Source organism: Solanum dulcamara, chromosome 1 (assembly GCF_947179165.1).
Source record: "Solanum dulcamara chromosome 1, daSolDulc1.2, whole genome shotgun sequence".
Classification (NCBI taxonomy): domain Eukaryota; kingdom Viridiplantae; phylum Streptophyta; class Magnoliopsida; order Solanales; family Solanaceae; genus Solanum; species Solanum dulcamara.
Genome location: NC_077237.1, coordinates 83,824,703 through 83,835,963, shown reverse-complemented (window position 1 = coordinate 83,835,963; position 11,261 = coordinate 83,824,703). Strand labels below are relative to the sequence as shown.

The 11,261-nt window shown below is 31.6% G+C and overlaps 1 protein-coding gene across 1 annotated transcript; it reads left to right on the top strand.

The window, feature by feature from the left end:
- The first annotated feature begins 6,374 nt into the window (after nucleotides 1-6,374).
- On the top strand, nucleotides 6,375-10,692 carry LOC129880763 (low-temperature-induced cysteine proteinase). The gene is made up of 5 exons (XM_055954958.1): nucleotides 6,375-6,924; nucleotides 8,904-9,139; nucleotides 9,261-9,401; nucleotides 9,634-10,083; nucleotides 10,231-10,692. The coding sequence occupies exons 1-5, from the start codon at nucleotides 6,441-6,443 to the stop codon at nucleotides 10,324-10,326; spliced, it is 1,407 nt and encodes a 468-aa protein (XP_055810933.1). The 5' UTR covers nucleotides 6,375-6,440; the 3' UTR covers nucleotides 10,327-10,692.
- The last annotated feature ends 569 nt before the right edge of the window (nucleotides 10,693-11,261 follow it).

Genomic DNA, 11,261 nt, shown 5'->3' with positions numbered 1-11,261 from the left:
TATGGAGTGCACGATTTAATGACCTTTAAGTTCATGCAAGAAAGGAGTAGAAGAGGAAGATATATCATATCACCTAATATCCAATACCAATATTCCAAGCTTCAATATTTTTTAATAAATAAATTATTACATCGGGGTCAAATAATTAATCAGAAGGTGGATCAAAAGATGGAGAATTCATTGTGTGTTCTTAAGAAATTTAATCCCCTTACTCTACTCAAGGTTATGGATTATTTCCTCCCAAAATAAAATTGATAGAACATTTATAAAGTAGCGGTACGTCAAACTTCGATAATATCAGCGAAACTCAGAAAAAACAGCAACATAATCACACAAAGACAGAACTTTGTTTGTAATAAAATATATACAACAACAACAACAACCTAGTGAAATCCCACAACAGGGGGTCTGGGAGGATAAAGTGTACGCAAACCTGACTCCTACCAAGGTAGAACGACTGTTTTTGAAAGACCCTCGGCTCAATAAAAGCATAAAAGAGGTTAGATAAGGCATATATGAGAAAACAAATAACGAGAACGACATGGATAAAATAGAGTAATCAAAGTGCAGAAAATAATAGATAATAACAGAAATCAGAGAACAAGAAATTATAGTGTGCTAATGCGCCTACTAATAAGGAAGAATAACGAGACTATGTACTAGCCTTCTACCCTAATGTGGGTCCTCCACACCCTCCTATCTAGGGTCATGTCCTCGGTAAGCTGTAATCGAGTCATTTCCTGTCTAATCACCTCTCCCCAATATTTCTTCGGCCTTCCTCTATCTCTCCTGAAACTATCCATGGCCAACCTCTCACACCTCCGCACTGGGGCATCTGTATCTCTCCTTTTCACATACCCAAACCATCTCAGGTCGCATTTCCTGCATCTTGTCTTCCACCAAGGTCATTCCTACCTTATCCCGAATAGCCTCGTTTCTAATCTTGTCGCTCCTGGTATGCCCACACATCCATCTCAACATTCTCATCTCGGCAACTTTCATCTTTTGAATGTGAGAGACCTTAACCAGCCAACACTCCACCCCATATAACATAGCCGGTCTAACCACCACTTTGTAGAACTTGCCCTTAAGTTGTGGTGGCACCTTCTTGTCACATAGCACACCGGAAGCGAGCCTCCATTTCATCCACCCTGACCCAATATGGTGTGTGACATCATCGTCAATCTTCCCGCTTCCTTGCATGATAGACCCAAGGTACTTGAAACTACTTTTCTTGTGAATGGCCTGGTCACCAAGCCTAACTTCCGCGCCAACCTCTTGAGGTGTTTCACTGAACTTGCACTCTAAGTACTCTGTCTTGGTCCTACTTATCTTAAACCCTTTAGACTCCAAGGTATGTCTCCAATCCTCCAGCATAGTTTTAACTTCACTGCGATTCTCATCGATTAGGACTATGTCGTCCATGAAAAGCATACACCATGGCACCTCACCTTGAATTTGTCGCGTCAATTCATCCATCACCAAGGCAAATAAAAACGGACTGAGAGTTGATCCTTGATACAACTCCATCACAACTGGAAGTGCTCTGAGTCCCCTCTTACTATCCTTACCCTGGTTTTGGCACCCTCATACATGTCCTTGATCACCCTAATGTACGCCACAAGTACACCTTTTAGCCTCCAAACATCTCAATAGTATCTCTCGTGGAATTTTATCGTAAGCCTTTTCTAGGTCTATGAATACCATATGCAAGTCTCTCTTCCTCTCCCTATACTACTTCACCAGTCTCCTCATAAGATGGATGACTTCTGTAGTTGAGCGTCTCGGCATAAATTCAATTTGGTTCTCTGAAATAGACACGTCTCTCCTCACTCTCATCTCCACCACTCTTTCATAGTATGACGTAGAAGCTTGATACCTTTATAGTTGTTGCAGCTCTGGATATCCCCCTTGTTTTTTTATAGAGGGATCATTATGCTCGACCTCTATTCTTCGAGCATCGTTGTCGTCTCAAAGATGACATTAAATTACCTAGTCAGCCACTCCAAACCTACCGAGCTCGCGCTCTTCCAAAATTACTCAGGAATCTCATCAGGTCCGATCGCTCTTCCCCAACGCAACCTACGAACAACACCCTTAACCTCCTCGACTGTAATACTCCTGCAACACCCAAAATCGTGACGCCTTCCTGTATGTTCCAAATCTCCAACACAATCTCTCTGTAAGAAAATATATGCAGAAGAAAATAAATTTTTCGATGTTTAAAATTGAGAGGAGACCTCTTTATTTATAGCCAACAATGGGTTAGAATATGCCTGTTCAAAACAATCTCATTTGTTCAGAATAGGCACAATGTCTTTTGGGAAGGAAGTGTCTTTTCAGAAGTAACAAGACTTTTTTTCTACCAATAAGGGAGAAATAACTTTTCATTTTCCCTTCGTTTGGTTCCCGTGCATTTTCCAAAATTCTTCTTTTCCATTCACACTCCTCTTAAATCCAACAACTCTTACCAATAAAATAAAATTTTAAGTAGTTAACCAATCCTCACCAACAACGTAAAAATTCAGATAAACAATCAGACTAATCTACTAATTATGATCCTCCAAGCTTCAATATATATGCCCATTTGTTCATAAAAGTTTTTGAAATAAGTTGCCAAAAATTGAATATGTTTTTTTGTTATTAATATTTTTAATTATATATTATAAGTACCAGAAAGAGAGAATTATAAAGTGAAAAATCAAACTTTTACTTTCAAGTTGAAAGTTTAAGTAATCAACGAAATCTTTGTTAATTACTATCATTTTTTTTCCTTTTTCATCAATAAATCTTTGTATCTAATTGTAATTTCACAAATTGTTATAGATGGCAACTATATTATTATCAGTTTTATCAAAATACCAGGTTATAGTTTTTGGATAATGAATTATCTAGTTCATTATAAAAATAATTATAATTTTATTGTCAGACTTATCAATATTTTTAATATTATTTAGAATTAACAGATATAAATCATGTTGTTTTTTTTAAAAAAGTAAAATATGTTTTTCAAAAACTATGATTAAACAAGTATTAAAACTTCACCCAAAACCGATTTTTCAAAAATATTTAGAAACATATGATCAACGCTAGCTTAATCATAGCTCAAAATGTAAATTTTAAGCCAAAACTGATATGATAGAGTTAAAAAAAAAAAGGTAAGTCGTCATAGAACATGGCCAGATACATTGCTTGATATCTTCCTCTGTTTAAAATTTAAATCTAATACGACTTTGAATATCCTTGACATCTTATAATATATAATATCTCATTGTTAAGTATTATTGATATTAAATAAATGGATCTTTTTGTTTCTTTGTTATTTTCATCCATGACGTATGATTTATTTATAGTTTTTCGAATAAAAGTAGCAATCAAATCACATTATCACAAAGACAATGAAACACAAGTTGCAAAATGGTCTTAGATGGTAACTAGATGTCACATCGAGATCGAAAACACAAAAATAATATATTCAGCGTATGAAATTGAAATATTTTAAAAATAATTTTATTTTTTAATTTTTTATGAGAGAAAAATAATTACTAAGTAGAGATAATTTACATCGTAGTCATGATGTTAGGATCAAATTATAAGTTTTAACTATTTCATTCAAATACACTTTATTTTCTCCATTACAAATGTGGCATAACATCGATATGTCAAGCCCACTTATCTAAATTCAAATATACCACTTGTTTTTTTCTCTTTATTTTTGTTAAAATTTGACTTCTAATCTCTCATGATGTGACAAAAATCTTTATTTTTTATTTTTTACTACTATCTTTTGCAATTTTTCTGTTGTTACTTATAAGTTTGAAAAAAATATACAAGCACAAATTAACTTTTTCAAGATGGTTTTCTTTAAGAGCATGTTTGGAAAGCAATAATTTAATTGAGATTTGATGTAATTGGATGTAATTACATTTTTTAACATATTTGGTAGATCAAGTAATTACTTAATAAGAGAGGAATTAAGTGTAATTGAAGGGGAGTAATTACACTTTTCAATTTCCAAGAAAGTGTAAGAAATTGGTGTAATAATTACATAAAACTTTTAAATTCTATTTTTATTTATATTTATATATTTTTATTTTTATTTATTTCTTATTTCTACTATTTTAAAAAATATATTTTTACTACTCTAATATTTTCTAAATAAATATTTTTTATTTTTTTATTTATATTTCATTTCATTCTCATTTTCAACCTTTATTTTTTCATTTCATGTAATTTTTTATATTATTTATTTATTTATTATTCTATTTTTTAAAAAAATAATTTTGTTAGTATTCTAATTTTTAAAACCATATTTATGTACGTTGGGTTAAAATTTAATATAAGCACATTATGTTAGATTTTTTCTTTTGAAATTAGGATTTATTTCATATTTTCAATTTCATTTGTTTTAGTACTATTGACTTGATATTTCACATTGCAAAACATTTATTTTTTAGTTAAACTTGATTGGTTATTTTTTTTGTCAAATGTTTTAATAAGTTTATGACATTATGTTTATAATATTAACATTTTTGTCAAATATACATTTCATGATGTTCATAAAAATCTGATACTTTTTGTTTATTTGATTAAATTATTTAAAATATTCTAATTTAAAAAATATAAATAAATTATTTTTTTATAATATTAGTTAAGAACATATGCTTATTAATTAATATTTAATCTAATATCATTTATAAAGATCCTTATTTGTCTAATATAAATTTTAAATTTAAAAAAATTAACTTTTATTTTTTAAATTTAATATAACCTTGTAATTACACTTGTGCAACCAAACAAAACAATTGTAATTAAACTTTGACAAACAAATAGGTCATCGTAATTACTAGACTGTGTAATTACTAGGCTAGTAATTACTACCGTAGTAATTACATCAATTCCAATTACCAAGTGACTTTTCAAATAGACCCTAAATAAAAAAATTATACTTATCAAACAATCTCTCATCAACTTAGCTCATATATCTACTTATTTTTTTTAATAAAGCAAAAAAAAATGGAGGCAGGAGAATAAGAAATGGGGAGGGAATGACAAGATGAAAATCAAATCTTCCCCAATAAGATTTTGGTCGTTAAAGCTTCGCCGTAGTAACAAAGCTTTCATACTTTCAAAGTAGGTGATGAAAATTCGAATACTCAATCAACTAAGTTAATGAGATTTTTCAATCAAAAACATGTTTTAACTAATCCACTAACTAAAACAAAAAATAGTGGTAGAGAAAGAAAATGACCTAAAAAGATCATATTTTAAGGGGACGTTTAATCATGTTTCATAGTAAAATTTGAAAAAAAAAGTTTTTTTTTTGTCGAAGTGAAAATAAAATTTTAAGTTCAACTCGAAATTTTTTTAGTAAAATTACATAAACACATAACTTATTTTACCATATTTTTTAAAAATTTCCTATCATTTGAAAAAATTACAAAAATTCTACTCTCTTTTATTTTCAGATACATCACTTTACATGATGTATTAAAGTGATGTATCGATCGGATATATCACCTTACACAATTTATCAGTCTAATACATCACTTTATGTGATACATCAGTCGGATACAAATCACTTTACATGATGTATCGGGACGTCTGATAAGTGATGTATCGGGACGTTTTAGAATGTTTTTGGATTCCATCAAATTTAAGAAATTTTTGTAATTTTTTTAAAAAATAGAAATAAGATGTAATTAACTCTTAACTTTATAAAATTTGTATAATCCTTAAAAAAAAATCATGATCAAACGCCTCGGATATTTGGAGTGGGCCCTACAGGAGAGCATCCTGTTTCTTTTCTTATCCAATCAACGTGGCCTTCTTTGATACCGTGCAACAGTAGATAACAATTTCATTTTGAAAAAACTACATTCTCACTAGATGGACAAATATCAGAATCTCAACTCCCATCTTCAATTCTCACATTTTTATTTTATTTATTATTCCTCCTATATAAAAATCAAATGATTTACGTAAAAAACAATTATTTTACTACCTAAATACTCACTTTCGAAGATGTTATAATTGCTAAAAATTTGAAAATATAGTTTTTTTATTTGCTAAAAATAATAAATAAAAGTAAACGAATGAAGTTCTAATAATTTCTAATCTATTTTTTAAAATAAAATAATTTATAATAATTAAAAATAATATAGTACTTAATATTTTTAAAATAAAGTGCTAAATATAAACAAGTAAATAAGAACCTTTTCACAAGTTGAATTCAGTCACTAATTTATGTTTTCTTCTTTCCATTTTCATCTTTTCCTACAAGCCGTGAAATACGTATACACAATAATTATACACACACTTCTACATTTCCAAAAATACCCCTTCTCCTTTCCTTTATAACACTCTACCTTCTCCACATTTTCTCCCAATCCCCTTCTTCCCCAACAATCCAGGGAAAAAAAAATAAATATCAACCAATCATGGAAACTCACAGCTTCAGTACTCTCACCATATCCCTACTTCTTATGCTCCTCTTCTCCATCTTATCCTCCGCCTCCTCCGACATGTCGATCATAACTTACGACGAAAGTCATATTCACAGTCGAACCGACGGTGAAGTTGCGGCGTTGTACGAGTCGTGGTTAATCGAACACGGAAAATCGTACAACGCCTTAGGTGAAAAGGATAAGAGATTCCAGATCTTCAAGGATAACTTGAAATATATAGACGAACAGAACTCTGTTCCGAATAAGAGTCATAAGCTCGGATTGACGAAATTCGCCGATCTGACTAATGAGGAGTATAGATCGATTTATTTGGGTACGAAGAGTTCAGGTGACAGGAGGAGGTTGTTGAAGAACAAAAGCGATCGGTATCTTCCTAAAGTAGGGGATAGCTTGCCGGAATCAGTTGACTGGAGAGATAAAGGTGTGCTTGTTGGTGTAAAGGATCAAGGAAGCTGTGGTAAGTTAATTAGCTACTACTACTATTGTTTATCTTTTTCGTTTATTAACTCTGCATATATTTTATCGTACTCGATTTAGCTTTCGAAAATAGTCTTTCTAAGGTCTGTTCTTTCTGCAGATCTAACTCGTGGGATTTTACAAATTATGTTACTGTTAATGTCTTTTAGTTTAAGATGAAATTATCACGATTTTAATATGTTATCAAAGTATATAGAGATGAGTTTAATATATAGCTACAATAGCAACATACTTGGGATCTTTTTGTAGGTTTTATAAAAATAATTCTAAATAGAGTGTATTAGTAATGCTTGCGTTAATTATAGATAAAATATTTGTTATGCATTGTTTGTTTAGTGTATTAAAAATAGTATGCATTGAAAAAATAGTATGAGGGGTAAGTGAGTCTTTAATCATGTCAATGCGTTCATAAAATTTTGTTGCATTACTAATATCTAAAAATCCATGATACACGTTTTACATAACATGAAAAAGTGTCCCAAACAAATTACTACTAATACACCTAATTAATGCATGCATTAATTTTGCTAATACACACTATCAAACAACCCCGTAATATAGTTTGTAAGTGTATAAAAAGTATAGCCTGTATACACACCTTACTTTTACTTGGAGTGTGTTACTTTCTAACAGCGCACACACAAGTATATGCTTGTTATACAAGTAATAAATTTATTCAAACATGTGAATGTCGAACTCGTAGGGAGTTGTGATTTAGCAAGAATCTAGTTAGATCTAATATCGTTAAATCTAGTATGATTTTTGATCGAAAAATTATTTATGATAGATGATCCCGGCTCAAGAAAAAACATATCAAAGCATATCGAAAAAGAATAATAAAAGTGAAGAAATTATGACAAAATATTATAGAAAATATTCTAAAGAGACAATAACTATGACAAAATTGTGCTACAAAATTGTAGTAAATAGTAACAAAAGTTGAAGTGCATATATTGATAGTGTCAATACAAAAGGATAAACGAGATAAAACTCTATTACCTGCTCCTACCTTATCTGTAATTTTAAAAATAAAATAAGGTAACTGATATCTACTTTTAACATATATGATATTGTAATGTAATTTTGTTAATCCTCTTGTACGGACTAGAGTGTATTTAATTTAAATTCTATAGCGAACTAGTTGGTATTCCATTACTATATTAATTAATATATAGTCTTACCCAACTTACTTATGACTTGAAAATATAAGAAGTATTCTAGTCTAGTCTAGTAGTAACAAGAAAGAGTTGAGATTTTAAAAAATTTATCTTGTATTTTGATGGTGCAAAATAATTTTGACTACACCATTGTATGGTCACAAATAATTGTTAAAGACTGTTCCTAATAAGTTAAATCATAATAATAGCATGCAAATTATTTACAACAAGTCAAATCAAATAAATAAATTAAAGTATTTGAGAATCTTATTGTCCGTTCTCAAAATATTTCAGAATTAATATTTTTTTTGAATAGTGTAAAATATAAACACGACAGATAATTTGAAATATATGGAGTACATCTTTCTATGTATGATACATCCAATAGTAAAAGAGAGGAAAATAATTATGGTGAAAAGCTTTAGTCAACACAACATGATAATGATGGAAAAACTTACTAATTGATGTTAATAGAATATATTCTATATTTAATTTGCAAGTCGATATAAACTTTACATGAAGTGACCCAATAATGTCACTTTCTGCCTTCTTATAAATACCATATGACATTGATATTCATTGTAAAATTAGAAAAATATCAACAACAAAAGAAAAATCCTATTTCAAATGATAGTAATTTGGCAAACTAATTTGTTCTAAAATGGTTTTGACATTTTTCTAAAAATAAATAGATAAAGTTATACCCGCAGCCTCTTTGGCTTGTTCTCTTGTAATCCGTCCTGTAGTAGATTTGTTGTATGGCTGAATATTTGTGTCCTAATCAATCAATGAAATGAACCAGGGAGTTGTTGGGCATTCTCCGCCGTTGCTTCCATTGAAGCAATAAGCGCTATAGTAACCGGGGATTTGATATCACTATCAGAGCAAGAGCTGGTGGATTGTGATAAGTCCTACAATGATGGTTGCGATGGCGGTCTTATGGACTACGCCTTTGAATTCGTCATCAACAATGGAGGAATTGACACTGAAGAAGACTATCCTTACGAAGAACGTAATGGCGTATGTGACCAATATAGGGTCAGTATAACATTCTTGACTTCAACTGCAACTCTTGAAATGAACTAAATACGAGTATAACATTTTCTTTGTTTAAAGTATTGAATTGAAGATTTATTTTTACAATACTATTGTGATGCAGAAAAATGCCAAGGCTGTTAGCATAGATAGTTATGAAGATGTTCCTGTTTATAACGAAAAGGCGCTGCAAAAGGCTGTTGCAAATCAACCTGTGAGCATTGCCATTGAAGGTGGTGGCAGAGACTTCCAGCACTACAAATCAGTAATGTTTCTATTCTCACATTGGCCTTTCAACAACTACGCCTCAATTAATGTCTTTCCAGTAAAATGTAGCCTTTTGATCAAAGACTTGTAGTTTTCTTTCTACCAAAGAATGTAACCTAAAGATAACTTTGGCTTTATTAGTTGACAGACTTCTAATTGGAGGTCGAAAACTATGATATAACAATGATCACATCCAATTATTCACGCGATTATCCTACTTGTAATTTCAGGGTATCTTTACTGGAAAATGTGGTACTGCAGTGGATCATGGTGTAGTTGTTGTTGGATATGGTACTGAGAAAGGCATGGATTATTGGATCATTAGGAACTCGTGGGGAGCTAAATGGGGAGAGAAGGGCTACCTCAGAGTCCAACGTAATGTTGCCAGCTCTAGTGGCTTGTGTGGTTTAGCCATAGAGCCTTCATATCCAGTAAAGACAGGCCAAAATCCTCCTAAGCCTGCTCCATCTCCTCCATCTCCAGTCAAGCCACCTACAGAATGTGATGATTATACTCAATGCCCTGTGGGCGACACTTGCTGCTGTGTCCTTCAGTTCCGTAACTCTTGCTTATCTTGGGGATGTTGCCCACTTGAAGGAGCCACTTGCTGTGAAGACCACTACAGTTGCTGCCCACACGACTATCCTGTCTGCAACGTTCGTGCAGGCACATGCTCAATTGTAAGTAATTTAAATTTGTCATTCGTGCAGCCACCTCAACGTAATGAATTTGGACATCAGTGTAATTTAACTGGTTGTAGATGTTACTAACCCTCTTTCTAAGTGTTTTTCTTTTCTTTACTTACGCGATTGCTTTTCTTGATACAGAGCAAGGGCAATCCACTGGGAGTGAAGGCCATGAAGCACATTCTTGCAGAACCAATCAGGGCCTTCAGAAATGGAGGAAAGAAGAGCAGTTCTTGAAATTCTACAAGCACCATCACTGTGGAGTGAGGTGAAAGCAGGGCCAACAGAGGATGTATAAATTATGCTGATGCTTCACTTGACGACCTCAATTGGTACATTGATTAACAGACCTCATTTTCCAGCAGAAAGGTGTAGAAACAGATAAATGCATTATCAAGATTAAAAGATGATGATTAATGATATGTATATATTGCTTCTTTATTGAAGGATTATTGTTCTACTTTGTCTAATTATCAAGTAAATGGTCCTTGTATCTTATTATGATGACTTCAAGTAATGCCTCCTTTCATCAGGCTGTTTTATTCTTCCATTTGTACTTGGTTTCAACAATAATAACAAAAAGACCATCTCTTGTACCTTTAATTTACCTCATTTGTTTCGTCCAACTATGTTTACGCATTTATGAAACTTTGCTTACTAGTTTGAAGTTGAAGAATATATTTGAGCATTTGACATAGGTGTTTCGGGCTTATTAATCTACGAATAGGAAGTGCTTATTATTGATCAATCATAAGACTCTATTCAAAGTTTAAAAGAACATGAATTTGATGCATTGAAGCACCTCATCAATAATTGCCATACATTCCCTAGAGAAAATTAACTGTTATTGTTGCACATATATAGAGTGTCATGTCCTAAACCATTCAACAGTTATGTTTAGATATCAATACTTTTATGGAGTCAACAACAGAAGCAAAATTCCAGTAGTGAAAGTGCAACATTATTATACAATTCAATTTCTACGTCATCACACTAAAGGAAATTTAGATAGGGAGGATCATCTATCAGGTTGATTTGAAGTTGAAATTGTGTGGATAAATAATTTAAATTTTTTAAGTTGCATTTTTTCTTATAATCATGAAAACCTCGTAGTTTGTGAAAACTATCAAAATTTCTCCAACTCTTTTACAATCTTACCAAATGAGCAAATT

Excerpts from the sequence above, each read along its gene's own strand:
- LOC129880763 (XM_055954958.1), top strand. The coding sequence starts at position 6,441 with ATGGAAACTCACAGCTTCAGTACTCTCACCATATCCCTACTTCTTATG. Across the intron at positions 9,140-9,260 it reads GCGTATGTGACCAATATAGG|AAAAATGCCAAGGCTGTTAG; the intron begins GTCAGTATAACA and ends ATTGTGATGCAG. Across the intron at positions 10,084-10,230 it reads GTGCAGGCACATGCTCAATT|AGCAAGGGCAATCCACTGGG; the intron begins GTAAGTAATTTA and ends TTCTTGATACAG.